The following is a 24,713-nucleotide window of genomic DNA, read 5'->3' as shown; positions in this document are numbered from 1 at the left end:
ATGGATGTGAGAGTTGGACTGTGAAGAAAGCTGAGTGCTGAAGAATTGATGAGTTTGAACTGTGGTGTTGGAGAAGACTCTTGAAAGTCCCTTGGACTGCAAGGAGATCCAACCAGTCCATTCTGAAGGAGATCAGCCCTGGGATTTCTTTGGAAGAAATGATGCTGAAGCTGAAACTCCAGTAGTTTGGCCACCTCATGTGAAGAGTTGACTCATTGGAAAAGACTGATGCTGGGAGGGATTGGGGGCAGGAGGAGAAGGGGATGACAGAGGATGAGATGGCTGGATGGCATCACTGACTCGATGGACATGAGTCTGAGTGAACTCTGGGAGATGGTGATGGACAGGGCGGCCTGGAGTGCTGCGATTCATGGGGTCGCAAAGAGTCAAACACAACTGAGCGACTGAACTGAACTGAACAGGTATCCTACAGAGTTATGATGAGAGTTAAACTAAGGAACACACAAGTGTTAGTGATGTGTTGACATGATACAAGGTAGATAATATTTTTTTTTCTGAAGTGTGAAGCTCAGTCACTTCTTGTTATAAACTGTAAAAGACTGCTCTCCTAAGATCTGCTAGCTTGTTTCACCATCATCACGCTTAAGAGTTTCTCTCTCAACTAAACCTCAAGCTTCCCTTGAAGGCTGGAACATCTCCTGTCTGCTCTTGAAAGCTGAAGTCCCAGAACACTGCTGTGCTCAATATGTGTTGAATGAATGAATGGATAGATGGATGGAATAATTACTCATTTTCTTTTTGTAATTCAAAATGAATCTCTATGCAAGCCCAAGCTATGCTAATAGGAAGTTTGCCACTGAGGGAGAAAATTTCACATAGTTATTTTTCTTTCTTTTTGTCACATTAGCTTACAGTTTACTGTATGTTTTTAAACATATATTTGGTAAAAATGAATAGGAGAAAAACTGGATTGGGTCCAGTTTATGAGGGAGCTTGTTGGTGAAATTGGAGCATATATTTTTTTATAACTGTTTTCAGATAAGAGTGTTGACTTTGGTGACTTTTTTCTAAGAAGTTCAAAGACTTTATAAGCTATCTTGCTACATCTGACAGCATCTCTTTGAAGTTATTATTTGGCACAGTTTATCATCCCCATTTCTCAGATGATACTGCAAACAAAGGCCTTATTCCAGGGTCACAAAACTAGTCCTTGATGAACCAGAAATAGAGACCTCTTCACACAACATCCATCTTTCTTCCCATTAGTTGGCGTTTCTTCCCTCTTTGAGATAACAGTGCATTTTAGGGGCTGAAAGTCAGCACAGCATGGATCTCGACAGCCACGCATCAAGCATTGTACAAGTACAGCAAGAACTGTCAGCAATTCTGAAGAGTAAAAGCAGCAGAGTAGTGGCACAACTTATTAATTAGTATAAGGATAGCTTTCTAGGCTAAAGTAAAAAAAAAAAAATTAAACTAAAATGCTAACACTGAGAAGTTGGTTTCTAGGTTCTGACAATAAACCAAAGCTCCTTTTGTGTGGACTCCACAGCCACCTCTGTCCTCAGACCTCCAGACAGGACCGCCAAAGCCAGTGAGAACCACACGTATGCACTAGCGGGCACACACTCGTTCTATATTTATGGATGTTTATTTAAATTTCTCAAAATGAGAAGCATTTTGGTTGGTAGCAAATACAAGCCTGTTTACGGCCGGAATAAAAGAGGTGGGTCTCTGATTTACTCACAGTCAATGTAAATAACAAGTTCTAAAACAGAGGACAAGTCCTGTGTCATTTCCTACAGGCCAGGGAAATTAGACGACTGGGTAACAGAAAGGGCATTTAATAATGAGTCTCCACGCCACACGCAGGCCTCTGTTCACCCTCCCAATCCTGGCTCCATTCATAAAGTCACCTCAGGAGAACTTTCCTGCCACATTTTAACGGTGGGAGTCCTTGCACCTTATAGGCAAGAATAAATGAAAGGAAAAAGACCTTCGGAAAGAGCAGCTATTCACATTTATGAGAATAATGGAGACCTAACTCTCAATGACTTCAGATGTATTACCAAGGGGAGCAAGGGTGACTTTATCTATGGATCTCCAGTGTTTCTTCCCACCAAGCAGAATTTTTCATCCTGATCTTAACTGAATTGCTCAATGAGTGGAGGACTTTTTACTCATTTCAACTCATAAAGTAATAGTAGTTTCATAGTTTGGGACTAATAAACCCAGCTACTTTTATTTTCAAAGTTTTGAGGTTTTATCAGGTTTTGTTTTGTTTTTCCCAAAGAGAGTCACGATGAATACAACTGTCATCTTAGGAAAATATTTTAGGTCCACCCCTCCTCATCCACAGCCTAGAGAATCTCTCCGCTTCCTCCCAGTTAAGGAAATGGAGTGACTAATGAGGAATGAGATGGGCAGTTGGCGGATACAATGCGCTCTCTAATCCAGAGAGCATCTCGGTCTTCCTCTGTGTTTAAAGGGTTAGCGATGGAGTCAAGAGTCTGCCACGACAATCTTTAATTGAAAAAAAAAAAAGGGAAATGCCCTCTTAAATGCTCTTTTTCTTCCCCCGGCTTGTTCCTGACAGTAAGTAATGGTGCGACTGTTCTAAAGTCTTCCTCTTCAATTTTATTTTGTTTAATTCAGTCTGTCATTAGAAAGGCTTGCGAGCTTTAGGCCTGATGATTACTTTCGGTGGGAGGAAGTAGGGCCACTGCAGACTTGTGTTCTAGACAAGCGCTCCTTTATACAATGACGGGGCCTGCCACCATAAATGAAAGGCTCTTTAAAGAGCAGAGAGGGACTCTTTTAAGCAGAGTGCTACCATGTGCTTGTAACCCTCCAGCATAACTTGCAAGGATGAGACAGCAGTGTGTTCTGCTGCAAAGGGGACTATTGTCCTTGTTAGCCTCCAGCAAATTGAGCCCCGTTTCGCTGCCATGCAGTAGGATTTCCAAAGGGTTGCAGGCAATCCTTCCTAAAATTCTGAACGCCATAAAAGGATTAAAATAGGGGGGCTCAGCGTATGGAATTTAGAACTCTACAGACCCCCTCACCCTAAGTCAACACCCCAACCCTCAGAATGGGCCTTTAAATCCAGTGCCTTGCACGCTATTTTGAGGAAGTGTCATAAAAGCATGGGTTAAACTTGAGTATCTATTAGCAAATGCAGAGTCTGAGTTTTAAAATTTGTCATGGCTGATTTCTGATATGTTTATATACATGAGGACAAGGAAGAAGATAAGCTATAATGATTACACTTAGGATTTAAAAGATTTCATTGTGGTCCACTTTCAAGCTTCAGAATGTTTTGGATTTTAAAAAAAGACTAGATATAATGCAATGTTTTACATTTTTTAATACATGCTCTTGAGGTCTGCTTCGTTTCTTAAGAGGCTGATTTACATTCTAAATTCAATCTGCAGATGCAGTCATGAAACAAATGCTTATTTCTCTTTATCTTGTATACACGAAATATATCATTTGAGTCTGAAAAGAATCAAATAAACCAGATTAATATTTTGGGGTCAAAAACATGTTTACTAGTTTAACAAAGCCAGAATGTACCTAAGGTAAAGGTCAAAGACTACTTCATTCCCCGCTGAGCGAATGCTCAGGAAGCACATTTGTCTATGTTTCCTGTCATAACAGGAAGAGTGTAACTTCTTCCTTTCCACAATGGCTTCAGTTTTACCTCCCAACTCCAATATTTTCTCCCTCAGGGCCTTCCAAATCAATCCTTGGAAGACAGAAGGCAGGAGGCTGTCTCCGTTATAGTTTCCAAACAGTTACATTTGTTGAAATGTTATTTAAATGTTAGTGATTTCTTAAGCTAAGCTGTTCCAACTTAAAATTAAAAGTCAAATATCCAAACATTTAGAGTGGTTCTCTTATTCCTATTAGTGGTCCAACATATTTTAAAAGAAACACAAATACATATTCCATATTATGGAATTTCATTTACTTTAACTATGTTGTTATTTTTTCCCCCCCTTTCAAACAAAGTCATTTTCTTGGTGGGGGTGGGGGTTCCACCTGTCTTCAGTAAGACTATCTGGGATGTAAGCTTTAAAAATACTTTTACTATAATGATTTTCGAAGGAGCTCATTTTAAATGAATAAATTACAATCTTAAAGGAAGTCTAGACTGCAAAGTACAAGGCTTTTGAAACAATCAGTAACATGTTCTTTAATCTACAGTTTGGAAGAAACTTCTTGGTTTATGACGTATATATGGTCTATTTATAATGTTAATATTTTTAGTGCTGGTTTCTCAGTAATATAATGTCATAGAAAGTTTGTGCATTTGCAGAGCACAAGGGCATTTGCAGCACACAGAATGATGTGTGCATGCACTCAGAGGTGGAAGTTGCCATTTGGTGCCAACTTGCTACCCAGCGTGAGTGAGACACGATAAATGGTTAAGCACTGAAATTTTTTAAATTACAGTTTTAAATGGAAATTGTATGAGATACACAAATTAGAACTGAAAGAACAAAAGTCTTGAAGCCTTCAAGTTCAGAGCTTAGTTCTTAAATCCAGATACAGAATTCAAGAGTAGACAGTTACCCTTATCCTTATGAACATTTTGGGCTCTCTTGGACTTCTCACTAAAGTAAAAACTAATGAACAGTTACATGGCAGTTCAGATATCTTTTTGGCAATAAAGAAACAGATCTAGCTGTAAAAGTGTAAAATGTCCCACACCACATGGAGTGTACAGAAAATGTGCTGTGTATACTCTCTCTATGATTCGTCTACAGAGCTGGGCGATCATTTGTGAATTGTTTTCAAACGGACAGGAACGGAACAGGAATGGCTTGATGTCACAGCTGTTAAACATACATCTGAGCTCTTTGGTTACACTTGCTTTGATTTGGAATCTTGCAGAAGTAGTTTGTGACTTTTCCCTTCTGGCTTTCTTTTTCAGTCTCTCACCAGTTAATTTCAACTCTCTGATAAAAACTTTTCCTTTTGGTGATTTTATGAATAACAAAAGAGTGATTTAATTTATATGCACAGGGAACCTCTGAGCAGGCATGCACAGGCTGCGTCAAAATACCTTGCAATCGAATTCTGAGGTGCACTGCTGGTCCTAATGCATTGCCATGATATATCTTACTTTTATGTATTGACTCATTTTATAAAATCAGTTTAATGAAAAAATTTAATATGAATTTAGCAGTGACCTGTTAAATGGTATTGAGGGAAAAGTGGTATCATCATCACCATCATGAGTTATTTCCAGGTTTATTCTGGAGTTAGAGATTTAAAAAAACACAATACTTTGACACTGATTGAACTTTTTAATCACTTAATTTGAAAAAAAAAAAAGGTTCCAGATATTCACCGTCTAACATGCATAGTTTCCTCTCAAATAATCTGTATTTGCTTGACATGCATACAAGCAACTGACAAATCTGGAAGTTCTGTTTGTGAAGATCATAGAAGAAAAGTGTGCTTGGATGACTCTCTTCTAACTCTTGGCTTAGAATTTATCAAAAAAAAAATTTTCTTGAAGCAATTTATTTGTATTTCTATGTTATCCAATTCCTCACATTTAAAGATTGAATCTATCTCAACTTCAATAAATTTTATATTAGGTTAGTAGGCTGCAACTCTCAAGTTTAGTACCATAATTACCCCTTTTATTCCCTGATATTCTGGATATTACCTTGAAAGAACATTATAGTAAAATTTCCATTGAAAATTTTAGTTAAAATTCTAAGAACCTAAAATAGAGAAAAACTAGGAAAATTAAGGAGTAAAACTTCGTTTTTTAAAAAAGAGTCATTCGAGAAAATCAATGCATCTTTTTTTTTTTCAGTTTGGTTTAGAAAATATCAGGTTTAGTTTAAAAACCTCAGTACGTAGAAATTGTCAGAGACTGAATCTACACTGAACATATTTCTCTAGTTTTCTTTTTTTTTTCTGAGCCCACTTAAAATAATCGTAAGTCATGTACGGAAATGGAGATAGGGACATAAGAAAAGGGAAAAAATTACAAAATGTAACAGTTATGACTAATCCCCTTTAGTCATAAGGGGATTCTCCTGGAATTCTATTAGCAGGAGAATGTTGCTAATTGTCTTTAATTTGTGCTCCAGATATTGCACTGATAATTACCTGAAATTTTGTTTGCTGGCAAAAACTGTTATTGTGCCAGTTCTGATGGAAGAAAAGAATTTAAGACATTTAATCTTTATGCCTTAACTTACTATATTAGGTTGTAACTGGGTTCTTTGGCAAATATTTCTCTCTGGTAGTTACTCAAATATGTAAATATCTTTTTTAGAACAAGTCATACAAATAAATTTGGGTGTGTGTCTCTCCTATCCTCTCAAAGTGGAAAAGCTGAAAATTTTAAATACAAACACATTAAGTAAACAGGTTTAGGTTAAGCATGCCTGATTTTCATATATCTTTTTTCTTGATGTAACAGATATAACAGATTTCTAAGTATATTCTGTTTGCAGAGAGAGTCACATGAGGACAAAACTCATTTAAAAATCTGGCTGTTTCAGAAGCACAGTAACAACTGGTACCATATGAAGGAGGCTAAGATTATTGCCTAATTGATGAAGGTAACTCACAGGTAAGAACAAAAATGCAGGTGGAGAGACTTGAAATTGTAGTGTGAGAATAAGCTGCAAGCTAGAAGTGATAAAAATGGTGACAAGTAGTTCAGAATAATTTGGTCAGGAACATACATTTGAAAGTAAGTCCCACAAGCATAAGAAATTGGGAAATTACTTCTCCCCATCCTTGGCACGAGCCCTGCCCTACAAATGTTCTGTGTGATTTTTCTTCCTGCTCACTAGCCATCCTCTGCCATCCTGGCTCTTGCTTAGAAATGATTCTCTTGCCCCTTGTTAGCTTCCAAAGGCTCCTGTGTGCCCCAACTCTACTGTTTCGGGTTCCCCTGCTGGCACAGTGGTAAAAGAATCTGCCTGTCTGTGCAGGAGAAGCAAGAGACTCAGGTTTGATCCCTAGGTCGGAAAGGACCAACCCACTCTAGTATTCATGCCTGGAAAATCCCATGGACAGAGGAGCTTGGTGGGCCATGGGGTCACAAAGAGTTGTAAGCATGCATACATGCTCTACTGTGTTCCACTTTTCCTTCCATCTCCCTGATACCCTTTCAAGCGGGTAACAATCCACTTGAAGGTTCAGGTACCATTCTTTAGGGTGCTACACAGCACCGGAGTTGTTTTGACAGAAATCACATTAACTGTAATAACTAATTGTTCAAAGACCTCGAGTCTTAACAGGGATAACCAATAGGTAAATTTCTTGGGCACTCATCACATGCTAGGTGCTTTACATTTATCCCCCAGTTTAATTATTTCAATGACCCAATGAAGCAGGTACTATTTTTCAATCTTCCCCTCTACTGATGAGGGAAGCAAGGCTCAGAGGGGTCAAGTTACTTGCTGGAGTGTCACACAGCTAGTAGCAGGCAGAACTCAGGCCAGAGCAAGGTTTGTGTGTCTGTAAAAACTATGCTCTTCACCATGATATGCTGGACGCAGGATGATGTATGCAGTGGGAGAAAGTGATGACATAAACCCATGCTCTAAGCCATTATCTTAGACAGAACGCAGCATGACGTAACTGAAAAACAGCTTACTTTGTTTTTGAATTTGAAAGATTTGGGCTCAAATCCTGGCCACCTCCCAGTGTTAACTCTCTGACTTCAAAGCTCTGCATGATCTGGGCCCTGCCTAGCATCTAAACCTTTTCTCTCGTCTCTCTAAAGTTACACACAGGAGGCTCAAGTAAGTTCCTTGGGGCATTCCTTCGATTCCTCAGCCAGCTCTTCCCTTTCTCAAGGAGCTTTGCAAACACTGTTCCCTCTGGAATGCTGTCTCCTGCCGAACTCTGAAACATCTCTTTGCTCCCATCTTTCAGTGTTTCCTCAGGGAAGCCTTTCTCCCACCCCCAATCTAAATAAAGCACCTCCTGTTATTCTTTCATAGCATTTGGGTAGTTTCATTCATAACACATGTGAACCAAATTTTTGTTATAAATTTGCATATCTCACGTCTGGTTCATCCGACTAGGCCCACAGGCCAATCCTGTCTGCCTCCCGTTTTTGCCAGTAAAGTTTTATTCAAACACAGACACATTAAAATTCGTGTACGTGTTATCCTTTGCCGCGTTCACTCCAAGGGTAGAACTGAGCATCCGAAACAGAGATTGCATAGTTCACAAGGTCAACAATATTTGCTATCTGGCCCTTTACAGAACCAGGCTGCTGACTTCTACAGCAGACAATAAGCTGAATAAGATTCAATTGGCTTATCACTGAGCACTTCATGTTAGGCAGGTTGCAAACAAATGATATTTGCTGACTTAATAAATAAATGAATTATTCAGCTGTAAATGGAATTAATGAGGATAAATGGAATAATAAATATGTAGTTCTTGGTACATGTAGCTACTTTCAAATTATTTGAAAACTTCTGGGAGACAAATTGACAATTTATGATTTTAGTTTTATATAGTAGCTTAAGAAATCACCTTGTTTAGGTTAGAGATCGAGAAATTAGTGCTTTTCATAAACCTGAAGACTCTGGAAAATTAAAAAAAAACCAAGCTGTTACTTTTTCCCTCCCCTAAACTATTTTATGTATATAATCAGAGTTCCTGAATTTTAGCTGTTGCCTACTACCATAATGAAAAATAAAGTAAGGGCAAAATTCAATTTAAACAGTCGGCCGCTCTGTTTTCCCACAGTTTTATTTCTTAATGATATACAACTTATCACATCAGCCCTGTAATATTTCATTTCACACTTTAAGTCAGTATTTCTTATTTTGTAAAAACACACCCTGTTCTGTATAGCCAAATAAACACCTGTGATGGCAGGGCAGGCTTTTACTGCTTTTGAGAAAAGATGACAGTGAGCTATTGTATGAGGTTCTATTAAGGAGTCTACAGTGGGGGAAGCTTCCAAAAGGGCAAAGCAGTGAATGCTTTTCTTTTCAACATCTGAACATGCACTTTAAAGGGAGCCTAGGTTAGGGGTGTCTCCTCACTTTGGACGACGCGCTGTTGCAGATTTGCTGGTGCTGATTATTAGAAGTGACCTACATCTTCTAGGCTCTCTCCCAAATGGCTCTTACGATCATTCTTGCAGTAGAAGAGAGGCACGCAGATGACTATTTTTAAGTAAGATGGCTGTTTAAGATTGTCAATAGCCATTTACAATAATCACTGAAATATACTGAAACATGGAAGTTTTCAATATTACTAATTCTATTTAAGAGTACTGAATCACAAGGCCAAGTGAACCTAAAGACTGAAGAAAAGACGGTGTGTGTATGTGCTAGTGTGCTTAGTCATGTCTGACTCTTTGCCACTCCATGGACTGCAGTCTACCAGGCTCCTTGTCCATGGAATTTTCCAGGCAAGAGTACTGGAGTGGGTTGCCATTTCCTTCTCCAGGGGATCTTCCCGACCCAGGGATCGAACCTGGGTCTCCTTGCATTACAGATGGATTCCTGACCTTCTGAGCCATCAGGAAAGGCCTAAGTAAAGACCACCCAGATCCTACATTCTATAGAATAAAAGCAAGGAATTAAGTCTTCAGGATTAAAAAAGATAAGACTAATGAAACTGAATTTAAATAAATTCTATTCTCTTAAAAGTTATCATGACTTCTAATATTGGTGAGAGTGATAGCAACTGTAGATGCAGCTATATTTAAATTATGAAGAAACGGTCACTTGTAGCTCAACAGTTAAGTGTTTTGACATTCTTGCATGCTTATATGAGCTTCGTATTTCTTTATAAAGCATAATGAAAGCTCATGACTTCAACCTGCAAGAACTTTCTTTTGTCTTTGTAAGCAAAAAGAAGATACAATAAATTTCATGAACCCCCATATTACCTGGTATTATTAATAAAGTGTAGATGCTAATTCATATATATTTTTGACTGACCCCAAATAGGTGCTAACCCAAACAGTAAGGTCTAAACAGTTAGTGGTATATGATGTTCAATATTTCAGTCTTAATTTCAATTTCAAGCTATAAATCAATTAAAAATACTGTGGGTTTTTTTTTTATATTGACAGAATTATTGCTTTTTGGCTTGACCCATGGCAATAAACAATGTTTAGGAAAACACTGAAGGAATCCATCATAAATCTTAGCATTATTCATCCTTTAGCTCAATTTTCACCAAAAATAGTTCAAGTCATATGTACCTTAAACATAGTAATTTAAAGGAGTACAAACCTGAAAATCTCAAAAGTTTCTTTATCACTTAATGGCATACTGCCTTTGACGGTATGAATAACAACTTGCATTCATTATAATTTACACAAGTAGTAATAAAAAGTTTTAAAGCACAAATAAGTTTTAGTCTCACTTGAAGGTCCAAGAAGACAGAAAGGCACAGTAGGGAAGAAAGAACATTTTTATCTGGGGGAAATTACAGTCTGGCGGGGCTTCCCAAAGGCTGTCCTCTTAGCTTTCAATGGGCGACAGGCAAGACACTCTCCTCCCCCAGGGTCGAGGAACGTCTGTTCTGTAGGTTCCATTATCCATTGCAATGGTTGGAATCTGGCAGTACTGTCTCTTAGAACTGGTATCTGTTATTGGTTGCATCCATCCTAATGTTAATTTAACATTAACAAACCACCCAACTATTCTTTTTTTGAAGAAAAACAACAAATTTATTAATATTTCTGTATTCAAAGGGGGCTTCCCTGGTGGCACAAACAGTAAAGAATCTGCCTGCAATGCAGGAGACCCAGGTTCTATCCCTGGGTCAGGAAGATCCCCTGGAGAAGGGAATGGCTACCCACTCCAATGTTCTTGTCTGAATTCCATGGACAGAGGAGCCTGGCGGGCTGTAGTCCACGGGGTCGCAAAGAGTCAGACACGACTGAGCGAATGACATACACATTGACACTAATTCACATAAAAGAAATGAAATTCAAAGAAGCAGTTAGACACTGGAGCTTATATACTCTTTTTAACAAAGGAAAGATGGTTTGAGCTTCAAGGGATGATAAAGCATGGGGAAGTGATTAGGAGATACATGGGAAACCAATGGAAAATAAGGGTCACTTTAGTAAAAGCTGTTTAAATGAAGCTCCATCTTGGTCACACAGTTAGTCTTGCTTCACCTAACTAAATCTGCTCTCCCCAAGCGTGAAGAAAAATAGAGTCAAATCACAAATATTCATAATATACAAGTCTCTGCTGAATAGAGCACTTGGATGCATAAAGTCTTTAGAATAGATTCACTGTATCATAAAGGTATCACTGGAGTTCTAAAAGCAAATTTAACATCAGGTGCCTCTAGGTTTATAAAACTCAAGGGTTTAAAGGAAATGGTATGGATTCACTGATGGTTCTTGCCTGTATGTTTGAAGGTGCTAATATTTTGTGGGGGCATCTTCTTTGTTGTTGTTAGCACAATATTAGATATTTTGAATGTATTTCAAAGTCTCTTTCACTGTGAACAGAATGAAAACTATTTTTATACAGGATATTTAGCCCATATTATAAACCTTTAGGTGGAGGACCACAAAAGGCCTCATTCCCACGAATTTAAGAATATCTTTATTTGGTGATGCGTGCAGTAGAGCAATATTATGCTTATTAACTCAATTATTAAGCTATTTATGTTACACAAATGCAGCTCCCATTTAAAATTAATGTTGAAGTAGAAGGTGAATAATCATGAATGTGTAAAGTATATTTTTTACCCACAGGATGATTTTTACCCTGTACATATAAGAGAATATTAGCACTTAAACAGACCACATTTAACTGACTAAATCTTTTCTTAATGGATAAGCTCAAAATGCTTTCAATACCCTTACTGTATCTGGGAGGAAATGTAAGAAACGGTCCATGTAAATAATAATACCAAAAAAGTTTACCCCACTCACCTGTCTGTTACGTTCATCCATAATCCTCGTAATCTGAATCTTTTTTCTCCCCATAGTCCCCGTCTTTCTTCTCTCTCTCGTCCCTGAAATTATGTATTTTTTCCTTCCTTTTCTTTCTCTTTCCTGTTTCCTCCAAACAAATCTCCTTCTTCAGCACTTGCGCTGCTCAGTTCCCAAATTCCTGCATTCGTTCCTGCTGAACAAAAGACAAAGATCAAGCACTACTTCAATAGCAAGCCACTTTCATAAGAACTGTCACATTCTATTTTTTTTTTAATTCTGTGGAACTAAACAAATCAAATGAACAGAAAATAAGTATTTATTAAAAGTACATGATATATCACACGCAGGAGCATATCAAGTAGAAATGGTTTGTTTTTATAATTAAAAGACTCTTGTAAGTAATTTAACGTCATTTAAATGATGAAAACTATTCTTTAAAGCCCAACGCTTGAAATATATCTTTTGCAAAGAGTTTCTTAGTATTTTTTAAATGAAATTAGGTGACTATTTTTACCCTTCTGTTATGAAAAATTACCTAAATCAGAGAGTTAATGAACCTTTATGTACCTGTGTATGCTAAGTAGGGCAGCTAATTCATTTCTGAAGGGAAAACAATCTCATGTTTTGACAGCAGAGGTGATAACGTCCCTCGTTATGCAAATAGGATGGACTATTATGAAAGTGCTATTTGATATATGTAAATGTCAACTAATTTAAATCTAAATCTTTTAATCTTACTTTTAAAAAGTCACTGTAATGGGAACACTGTAAAAATAATGTAGGATATTTAATCTTACATAACAAGGAGCTATCAGCTGTGAGATCTTTTCCTTTTGAAAGCCCTTAAGCTATATCTTGAATACAAGAATCAAAAAAGATAATCATTCACAGAAAAGAAAGAAATGGTGCAAAAATTAGAGTATTATTCCATTTATGACTATAAGCTGTCCGTCCCCTATTTTTAAATATTTTAAGAAGACATATGATATCTTTTTGGGTAGTAAGATACAAAATTATATACTGGATATCTTAGGCCATGAAATAAAATGAGAGAAGTGATCATGGATAATGTAAGATAAATTCAGAGAATCCAGGGTATTGAAAGTATTCTTCTTTGTTTAAATTATATCTGAAAATATTTGAGTGAAAGTGAATTGCTGTGAAATGTGGAAGTTAAAAAAAAAGGCATTCCACAAATGGCTTCTTAATTTGCAAGCAACAGCTTCAATCATTTTATCCCTTCTTCCCTCAAAGAATGCAAATACTTAACATGTTGCTCAGAGTTTCCCTGTTTATTTTAGTTGGTGTCTGACAACCGACCTGATAAATTCCCACATGTATTATGTAACATTAAGCCCATGTCCTGGCTATTTAATAGATTATTTGGCTCCAATTCAAAGTTATTGGAACAGGAATTGGAACTTGCACACTTGGTCTGATCACATTAGCTGTCTTTTGATTTCTTTAATTTAATTTCTAAATTCTTTACCACCTTGAATAAATTTTTTTAAAGTTTTCTGTGATTATCTAATTGCAGAAGCTATTATGATATAATTAGTTCTGGTGGATTAAGTGCTGCTTAAATACTAAGACTATCCATTCTCTTTTTCCCAGTGCCTTCTATGAAACTACAGCTCAGTTCTGCCTCTGAGAATATATATATATATATATATATATATATATATATATATATGTTGAGTAATTTCACGACCACACAGAGCTCATCAAAATGATTACTCCAGCGGTAATTTTGAATGTTGGAAGTAGTTCAAAGTTTTAAAGTTATATAAATAACACACATTTGGACAGACAGGAAAAAGTTAGCTACAAGATACATTAAAAATTACATTAAAATACGAAAAATCCACAAAGAACAACTGCATATTCACTATTGCCAAACACTGTCCATCTATCTATTTTTAGAGTCAGTCTAAAATATCACTCAACTGGACAATTTTCCTGTGTTTCCTACAGTCTTACCTTAGAAGCAAGCAGCATGTTAGAATGGTATTTCCCATGTATGTGCAAGACCCCAAAGAGACAAGCAGGCTTCCTCGGTCACAGAAAAGCCAACCCATGAGTCCACAGCAAATGCATATGGGACAATTTCCTTTCTTTCATTGAGCTGAGGCCTGTGGCACTATCGGCTTACAGGACTATGCCTGCCTAAGCGCTTATTCACTTTAAGGTGGAAGGTCAGGGTGAACAGATTAGAGAGTGGAACGAGGCGGGGAAGATGAGAACCTCTGCAGATCCTGATTTCAAAATACAAATAACCAAATGAGTAGAGAAACATCCCTGGAGAAGAGTCTCCTCAAAGGACAGAGTTCCTGATGAATCAAACTTGGAAGAGTTCTTCCATCTCACCACCCCATATTTCACAACTTTGAAACAAGGGACATTTCTTAAAAAGAGCAGAGCAAGGAATTTTTTAAATTCTTAAACATAATGGGCCATATTCTGCCAGAAAGAAATGGTTTGTATCAATATGTATAAATATATAAAATAGCTGATTAAAAATGACATTAAATATATTTTCCTTTGTGAAATATACAAGGTAGAGAGAATGTAAGGTTAAATTTTAATAGCATTCAAATATCTTACTTCCCATAAAGATGAATATGTCTTGAAGGGTGCTGCTTTTTGAACATTTCTGAAATGCAAACTTTGATATGATTAAGTACATATGCAGAAGAAGATGTGGTGATGATGAGATTGTTTTCATGAAGTAAAATGTGCTTTGGACTATTCGGCTTAAAGACTATTTGATTGTGGGTCACCATGTTTCAAGGTTGTCAGTAAAAATTCAAAGAGTTAGGAAGGTCAATAACAGCTCAGTAGCTGTTTTCCTAGCATAACTATTTTTTCAACCTGATTTTTACACAAAAATTATACTGCAAAGTTGGTTTCAAGAATTAGTTTCTAGAAGGCCTAGAGAGGCTGAAAAAGAGATTACATAATCTCATTAATCTGAAAATTTTCTTTGTATGTCTATGAAGAAAAGGATATAACCGCTAAACTACATGTAGTAGTATTCGAGTTACACGGAGAACTTTCATTATGTACAATCAACCATAAGCTTAAAATAATTCCAGCAGCCTTGCCGCTACTTCTTTCCACATAAAAGAAGAATTCTTGGAAAATGACAGAGCTACAGAGAAACAATCAGTAATTTAAAAAAAAACAAGTCTACCATAGTTACACTCTATACTACAGTCTTCTGCATTTTTTTTTTCTTTTTGCCAACCTAAATATTAGAAAAATAAAATCAGGCTGCTTACTAAAAAAAAGGGGAACTTCATTATGGCAGGCTTCTGTTCACTTTGAGTTTGGCATAAGCAGACAGATGAAGGCAAAGTGGTTTGAGACCCAAGGAGAGAAGGATTTCTTGTGGACAGATGCTAAAGCTCCTTCTCCCACCCGGGCCTCTCACATTTACAAACCAGTTCCCTTGAGTGACACACACCTCCCCCCTTCCCCCCTCTTTCTTGCTCTCTTCCTCTCTCCCTCCCTCCCACAAATCCCTCCCAGTAACACAGAAGAATCTTGACAGAATGGCAGGAAACACGCACAGGCTGGTCAGGGAAGGATATGATGTCAGCAACCACGAACAATAAAAGGTGTAAAGGTGCTTCCTTCCCTAAACTGTTCCAGAAGTGTAAAATGGGAACCAAAACTCTTCACTTCCTTCTCTGAGCAGAACTGTCTGAGGGTGCTGGGCTGCACACCCCACACAGGGAGGCCTTTGAGAGGTTCAGATAAGGGCCAAGCAGAGAACTCCAGACACGGGACAACACTTCTGACTCCTATTTTTAAGACACCTGAGGAAAAAAAAATCCATTTCAGCTCTAGGTTAGTATTCTGTCTGACTGCTTGAAGAAATAAAAATAAGAAGACAAATAAGTTCATTTTGGTGAAGTAGGAGATACACAGCAATAACCATTTACCACGCCTCACCAAAATCATCTTAACACAGCTCATGCAGCCATATAACCTTAATTCACTCCCTCGAGGCACATGAAGAATTCTATACAAGTGAAGAGCCAAATGGATACATTATTTACTTATTTTTTTGGTAAAAAACAGAATCATGAAAATTGTGAAAAAAAAATCAGTGTTTGTTGGAAAATACACAGATTACTTCTTTGCCTCCATTTACAAAAAAAAAAAAAGATATACTGGATGGTGGTGGGGAGAGGAAAGAGATACCTAAGTTATTGAAATTTTCAAATTAAGTTTTTCAATTTTAAGTTTTTCAAGAGATACCTAAGTTATTTTCAATTTTCTTAACAAGAATTCAGATTAAGAATCAAAGTAACTAACAAACTTTCAGTATATAGTGAAACTATTTATTTTAATCTCATCACTATTAGGCTCTTTCTAACATGGAAATGGCAGTCTACCATAAGATTTCTGTAGGAAGAAAACCACATATCAAGTGGATCTGAGTCATCTTCAGATTTCAATCATCTTCCCACAACACTTTGATTTAGAAATTAAACATAACCTTCAGTTTTATGTTTTGATCTCAGAGTGAGACTGCCATGCCACATTAAAAGATGTGGGAAGAAATTAATTCTCTGCTGCTAAACTTATCTTTGCAAAGCATGTATTTTGCTACAATAAGCACGGTGCATTCACTTAAATAAAAACAGCCTATGAATAATGATAAAATATTTAAAAATGTGATGTCAGTTTGCAATGAAGAATTCTGTTTTTCTTTTACTCACATTAGCAAATAACTTTTTCACTGACTCACATTTTCACTGACATTACCATCTTCATAAAACGTTTTGTAAAAACTCAAGGCTGAAAACCAAGCATGCTACATCATACAAGAAATTATACGGTTAAATAAATACAAGGTGGTTACTTAGCAAAGGACAAAAATGAACATAAGCCCAGTTGCTTCAATCCTCGTATTACTAATTCAAACAATTAAATGATGCATTATTATTTTAAGTGGAAAACTTTGCTCATTATGCTTCATCTAGATACATTTAACTTTCTGCTTTATGATCTATTTGAAAGACATATGAGGCCTTTAATTATATTCTGGTTAAAAGGACCAAGTACAACTTTCACTTTTTTCTCTTAAGAAGTATTCTGAACTTCAAAAGTGTTAGTCACTCTGTTGCATTCAACTCTCTGCAACTCCATGGACTGTAGCCTGGCAGGCTCCTCTGCCCATGGAATTCTCCAGGCAAGAATACTGGAGTGGGTAGCCATTTCCTCCTCCAGGGGATCTTCCTGATCGAGGAACTTCCAAAGATATTATAATAATTATTAATCTTATTGTTAGTCAACTGTGTGATGTCTTATGAGTTAAGGAATATTCCCTTGGTCTTGAAAGTTATTCCATTTCTCTCTAAGTTTACCATGTATTATATAGAATGCTATGTTACCCTAGGGATGAATGAAAACTGAGCTCGTTCTGAAGACACATAACAAAGACATCCTCTTAAGGATAATAAATTTACCCATTTTTCTCCACGGGCTAAGTACCATCATGCCAAACTAAAGTTATTTTTTCGATTTATTCCAAGTTAATATGATTAATTTTGAGTCATTTTCAAAACAGTAACATAATGTCACACATACAGATAATAAATAATGTCAACTGTCTTTCAGTTCCTCATACCCGCCATGCTCCTTCCTACCACAGGGCCTTTGCATATGCAATTCCTTCTGCCTGGAATGTTCCTCCCTCTCCTCTGTGCCCCCTTAACTTCTTCCCTTCCTTTCTGACTCAGCGTCCTTTCACCTCCCAGAAAGCACTCCAACTCCTGGTCACATCAAATGCTCCTGTGAGCACTCAGAGCACCGTGCCTTCCTCTGGGGCATGTCATAATAGAAATTCTGTCTGTCTGCTGACTTCCACAACATCTGTGGGCCAAGTCTGGCTTGCCTGCCTTTTGCATTCTCAGTTTCTACCCCAGTGCCAAGGGTACAGTGGGAGCTAATAACTACTGGTTGATTAATGAATTAATTCATTAAGATTTTTATCTCTTAGGTCTTTATCACTATTTTTAATGACTACTAAGAACATTTTTCATTTATACATGAAGAAGACTGATAATCTCACTTAATCTTTCACTTATTTATATGGCATCTCATATATGGAATAAGAGATTCTGAGAAGTGGAGGCTGATTACAGACTAATAATTTAATCACTTGGAACCACTGTTTGTTCCCCTGCCTTACAAAACAGTTGGGAAAGACTTCTTCATCTTTAGGATAGTGTAATCATTAAATGTAGTACTGTAGGTGAAGGCTAGGTCCAAAGTAGGACTGAGAACATGGCTTACTACTTCTAAGACTGCTTAAGTTTTGAGGCAAATTGAGAGTTATGTACAATAAGGTTATCAAGTGAACCATGTAGTCTTTACTTATACCATGAAGACCTCACTTTGCAGAGATAATGATGGGCAACTTCTGAAGGTAATATCTCATTTATCCATTAGCAATAATCATTATATGAAGAAAAATTTACAGTGTTATAAAAATTAAGAAGTTTCTCATAAGTATCAGTCATGGAAGAGCTTCAGGCTGCAAAAGTGGAAATAACTAGGGAAATATATCAATTTTCCCAATGACCACGGCTGCTGAAAACTCTCCATTAATGTTTCTAGTCCTACTTTAATATCTTTCCCCAAGGACAAAAGGAGATGAAATGTATGTCAGAAATGTAATAAGGCTAAAAAAGAACTCATTTTGAAAACCCCTGCAATTAATTTAGTAAGTGGGCCTAACCTGCCATTATCACTGATATAAATCATTTTATTTACACAAAACTAGAATTTAAGAGACAGAAATCTTTAAACAACTGTATTTCATTATAAACAATTTAATAAACACACAAGGGAAGCACAGCTTCCCTGTCATGATCAACCATGCTATATTTTGCCTTGGACATATTTTTCACAGTGGAGCTTAAACAGTATTCTCCAATCCCATGCTAAAATAAACTCCGAATGGTCTAAAGATGTCAAAAGCCTTGTGCTATCCAACCACACCACAGTTTTTAAGTCTTTCCGCATCATACTGAGTAATTAAGTCAGGGTTCCATCAAGTCTTTGGTTTCCTGATTTTTCACAACAGCATGTTCACCTTGCTTTCTTCTAAAGGCCATTTAGTGATGGGGCAGGGCTCACCACCAACGCAGATCCAGCCCTGTCCTCATCACAAAGCAAGAGCCACCAAGCATCACAGAATGGGTTCTGTTCCCCAGCTGTAACCCCTCCAAAAGCACAGGCGTCTGGATGTCCTGTTACTGTTAATGAACACAGCAAGTTAAGCACTATATGACACCAATATCAGCAAAACACAAGTGTCAGCCTTCAAAGCACACTAGGCTAGAAATGGGAGAAGTGCTATTATAAATTTTCATCTTATGATAAGAATCTGAATTCCTTCTGAAAAAATCTTACTCAATTTTCTTAATCTTTAATACATCATATTTCATTATTAAAATGTAAATATTCAACAATTTTTTTTCTCAAAAGCCTGTGTGTATTAGACAGATTTTCACCCTTACTCATCCATTTGCGTGCATGTGTGTGTGTGTGCAGAGGAAATATTTTCCCACGAAATTGCAACAAATAGAAAAAACACATTTTAGTTTTTCATAATGTGTGTAAACAACAAGAGTGCATTTTAAGACACCTGACTAGTCCTGAGTATTATCACTAATAAATGATCATAATACTATTAGGATTGTGATATAAATGGTTAAAAGGACATTTTAAGTAAAGGCTAAGTAATAAAATAAAAATCTGTATTCAAATGTTACACTATATGATTGAAAATTATGTTCTTGAAAATGATTTGCCTCTGTTGTGATTTACTTTACCAATTTATCAACATTTAAAAAATGACCTTGGAATGAGAAGAAATACTACTGTCTTCCTGCCAATGTTTTTGTTCTACATTAAGAAGAACATGCTTGATAAATCATCTGCTATTTACATTCACTGAATGTCATTTACTTTTGTCTCTAGCTAAACTTTAGAAATGTAAAGTGTTTACACAGAAACCTTCTATGATAATTTACATAATATTCAAAATACCATAATCATATCTCAAGTCAAAATATAGATATTTGACATTACTATTATATATGGCTCAACATGGAAGCCCATGATTCATCAATTTTTCTATTTCTCTTCATCTCCGTTACAGCATCCTAATCAACCTAATTAAGGCTTTGTTCATCTGAAACCTCTGATGACAATTTGTTTAACTCTGTCCCACTGTGGTCTTCTTATAAGGAGAATTAAATCTGATCTTCTGACAGCAATCATTAAATGATCCCAACTGGCCCCAATTAAGCCACATGGCTCACGGGCTTCCATACAGTCAAGTGTCAAGTTCCCTGTTTCATTTACACATCATTCTTTACCTTGGTTTATTTTCTTAAAGCCAATTAAGTATATGTGTCTTATCAAGTGGAACTACAATAAATTTCCTTGAGTCCACTAGCTCAAGACAGGGCACCTCCTGACTCCAGAGTCACACTGAAATATCACGCGTGACTCCAACATCACGTGTGACTCCTGAAGACTTGCTCTCTAGCCGTAGTGCTATTAATGAAAAAATAAAAAACTTTATATTTATTTACTCAGGATGAAATTGATGCATGTGTACCTTCTCAAGGTAATGCACATGTTTAAATGGTTCTGGTGAACATAAATCAATAGTAATTTTTCATTTGGCTTATTTACAAGGCTCTTTTAATAGAGTAGTACCTGCATTTAGTTAAGTTTAGTATTCCTTTAAAAAAAATTTTGAAATGATCTCTTTAAGACCCTCTAAAACAGCAGTACCAAAGTAAGACTTCTGAAGTTAACCTTTCTTACCCTTAATTTCTGCTCTAATTTTTCCACATATGCTCAAATGCAAGTTCTGTAATGATGTTCCCAGGCCTTCCTACGTGTGCAGGTAGCCTCAGGATTTAGAGCTCATTGACTGTGTGCTACTCTTGGGAAACGGCTGATTAAAAACAGCCTCTTGAGGAGTAGCTCCTATTCACATCTGGCTCATCTTATTCTAAACTCTAATACCTATGTGGAAATTTGACCCCAAGCTTTGGCTTTGGAGAACCTCAGTTTACAGACCCTTTACCTTAGGTGGCAAGGCAGAAACATAGAGAAATTAATCCCAGTATGACTGGTGTTTGACACAGTTTCTGAAGGCCTTAATCATTGACCTGACTACTTTCCTCTGAATATAAACAAATGCACTATATTTTTATATCTGGTCTAACAATAGCTATCAGTGATCATCTGCTGGTTTCTGATGCAGGCTGTCACAGTTCTCAGAGTAGATGGATTAGAACATATCTGCTCATCCTAATCATATATAAAAACTGACATTAGGACAGATGACTGGAATGGATGTTATGCATCTCATAGGACATTAACCTTGATGGAACATGTAATTCTTTTTATCACTGACCAACAGATGTGACTACAAAGAAAAAGGAAAATACAATGGAATCTTTAGCATACTGATGTTTGGCAACACCTAGAAAAAACAAAAAAGTATGTGCATTTTCTTTATGATAGTTAAATATACACTTGGTCAGCTACTCAATAAGTCACTGTTCTTTTTCTCAAAAGAGCAAAATTCAAAATATATATTACAAAACGCTGACGAATTAGAAAACACTTACCAGCCTCACAACTGACTGACTCTTCTACAAAATGTCTAACAAATGTATTAAAATGTTAGTAAAGCAAAACAGACGCTGGGTGCTGTATTATGAAATATTTCTCACTGTATTATAGTAATCTCCAATAAGATTTGATGTTAATTTTAGAGCATGCTTCTGCTAAAAAGGGCAAACCCTGCAACAGATTTAGTACAAAGAAGCTGAAAATATCCTGTGGAAAAAAAAATCTGTAGCAAAATCAGCCAGCCCAAATCCTGCCATTACTCAGCACTGCAGTGACGTGCGGATGTTTGTAGTGGTTTGAGGAGCTAGCAGGGGTGGAAACTCTACATACTCGACTCCAACATGATTGCAATTGAACCTCATCAAAGTAAGAGCTCATAATTTGTCACAGAAAACAGCCAATTAACATATGTTAGAAAAAGGCTTCATAAAGATAATATATGATTAAAGCCCCAGTGCAGCTGTTGAAAATCAAAAGTATGCATTTAAAAAAGAAATCCCAGCCTGAGCTTCCGTATGGTTAAACTGATAATGGCTACTATGATTTTTTTTTAAGTTGAAAAATATAATTACAGTGCTTCTCCTAAGTTTGGGGTTATGGCAAGGGAGAACTGGGTACTGCAGCCCTATTTACTATGCCTTACTTAGTTCTATAAATAGTTGAAGCTCTTGCCAAAACTCTGTAGTTACTTTGTTGTAGTGCTATTTTAAACACAGACCTTCATTGTGAGCTAAATGGCCTTCAGGATGCACTTTGTAGTTAGAGCATTCCTCTCAAAACTATATCCTCCCTTTATCTGTGTAAAACTCCAGGACAAGAGGACTCTACATGACTGCCCTGCTGACTACAAAACACACCAGGGCTGTGTAACACACAAGTTTTAATACTTCGGAACTTTTGTCAGGGCTGGTGGTCAGGAAGGGTGACAGTTAAATGTCAGAAATGAGATTAAGGTGCACGAAGGCAGTGCAGATCCTTTTACGGGACACGAGGCAGGCGATCTGAACCAGCTTTGGAGCAGATGAACTATATGAACCTATATGTGTAGTGTATGCTCATCATAGAGTTTAAACTAAACTCTAGCTTGGACCACATGGCCAATCAAATCCTGGCTAAGCTGATGTCATCGGAGGCCGTGAGCCAAAATCATGCTGTTTAATATTACACATATCAATGAAAAAAGTCTGATCAACAGTCACGGAGATATAAACACGTCAAGCATTATACTTGGTGCCAGAGACGCCAGGGTGAACAAAACAAAGGTTCCGGTCATCACGAAACTGAGACTTTAAGGGAGACAGGGGACTTGTATAATGATTGCAGATAGAAAAATGATACAGAGAAGCACCACAGCAGAACAGGCTAGGCAAGGGGTGACGACGTAGGAAAGGGGCCCAGGTGGTTAGTGCTGTCAGGGAAGGGTCATTTGAAAAGATGACCTCCGAGGCGAGCTGTAAACAACGGATGGAGCAAGGCAGTATTTGCGGGGTGAACATTCCGGCACCCCACCCATCACTGGTGGTACAAATTTGGCCATTTCACAGTTTCATAAACCTCAGCTGCCTCAGCTAGAGAATGGGAATAATAACACATATATTCTATAAGGAGGTCATGAGGCTCAGGGAAAAAAATAGATCCATGTTCATTTGCAAAAAATCAGTTAGATGCAATTCAGTTTCTTGACTACCCTGTGTAAACTTGTTTTCTTCACTTTAACATGATTTAATTTTATGGAAATTATAAATACTTTGAAACAGGGAGAATACAATATAATGCAAAACGTTTCTAAATTTATATTAGTTGAATCTAACAGTGTATCTTCCCTTGAGATGTGGCTGTTTCATTTAAGTAATTAATGCCCACTGGCTGAAATATCAATAAGTCTTGGGGATGTAAGTTCACTTTGCATTGCTAAATATAGATAATACCATGGGCAGTCTGACAAATACAAGACAAAATTTCTGCAAATATAAAATAAGAATTATATAATTTAAACTGTATTTTTAAAACTCTTTTAGAAATAAACAATTTTACAACATTACTAATGTAACTGAGTCACTGTTTTAGGTTGACTTATTTCCTCTCTCATAGGGCCCAACTCCTAAGCAATCAGCATAGTTTTGATTAAGATCTCAGAGATAATGCCAGTGTCTCACTGTATGGGAAATATTCACACATCTTTGGACACAAGCATCCGATGAGAGTAAGCTACGTAGCCTCAAGCCAAAGAGATTAATTACCTACTCAGAAGGAATAACAAACTGAACCATCTAAAACTTTTTAAAGCATTTTTAAGAGGAAAAATACAAAATTTAAGGATTGCAAATTTTAATAAATAGGAAATTAGAGTGAAGGACAATAGACACTTTGATTTTAAAAGTTGTAAAATATAAATGTCCATCAAAAGATTATAGAATTTTAAGTAAGGGGAAAGGTCAAAATTTCCTATTCAAGGAAACTTTATTTAAGGAAAAGTGGGCATACATTTTAAATTCTCTCTCCCCTGTCATTTTTTTTTGCGGGGGGCGGCCCCCCCTATAAATTTGATCCTTTATTCCATCATTTTGCTCTTATGTCCTGTTTGGTGAACATAATTTATGTTAAAGTTGTATAATTTACCAAGAAGCCTAAATGAACACTCATCTGTTTTCATACTGATCAAATACCCTGAAAATCTGGAAGTTTTTTTTTTTTTAAGTCAAGCTGCTTTTTTTCTTTCCTAAATGAATCACAGTATAGACACTTTTCTTTTTTTAAATAAAAACCAGCACAGCGTCTTCTTTTACGCCCGGTGCCAACCAACACTTCACACTGCACACTCACGTCCCTCCCCATCTTGTCCAGTGATCCGTGGAAGATACTTCTCTCCCTTCAAAACTCAAATCATAACTGCACACAAAACAGGCACATAAATACGAATTTCTTCCCTCTGCGTGAAGCATGCCCCACTTGATTTTTCATTTCATCACCTTTCTTTATCTCTCTTTCTACATGCTTAGAACTGAGGGGATATGGAAAGTGAAACTGTCAAAGAGCTAGGAATAGAGGTGTTTTCAGACGAACAGAATGTTTCCTTCCTAAGATGCAGGCAGGACAGGCAAGCAAGCTGCACAGGGCGGGGGACCGCCGGCCAGGGAGAGCAGAGTCGGGT

General features: G+C 36.9%; 1 protein-coding gene across 18 annotated transcripts in view; it reads right to left on the bottom strand.

Moving 5' to 3' along the window:
* The window catches only part of MEF2C (myocyte enhancer factor 2C), a 176,132-nt gene that overhangs the window by 88,590 nt on the left and 62,829 nt on the right, over window positions 1-24,713 (bottom strand). For 8 of the 18 annotated variants that reach the window (XM_040239667.1, XM_040239681.1, XM_040239686.1 and 5 more), the window contains one exon: window positions 11,882-12,077. In XM_040239667.1, the coding sequence (XP_040095601.1) occupies window positions 11,882-11,935 (54 nt within the window). In that variant the 5' untranslated portion in view covers window positions 11,936-12,077. Of the gene's footprint in view, window positions 1-11,881; window positions 12,078-13,864; window positions 15,067-15,456; window positions 15,676-24,713 lie in introns of those variants that run through there. The other 10 variants (XM_040239668.1, XM_040239678.1, XM_040239674.1 and 7 more) reach the window with 5 other exon arrangements.

Source organism: Oryx dammah, unplaced genomic scaffold (assembly GCF_014754425.2).
Source record: "Oryx dammah isolate SB20612 unplaced genomic scaffold, SCBI_Odam_1.1 HiC_scaffold_5, whole genome shotgun sequence".
NCBI lineage: Eukaryota > Metazoa > Chordata > Mammalia > Artiodactyla > Bovidae > Oryx > Oryx dammah.
The sequence above is the reverse complement of the archived record's forward strand: the minus strand, read 5'-3'. Positions and strand labels throughout refer to the sequence as shown.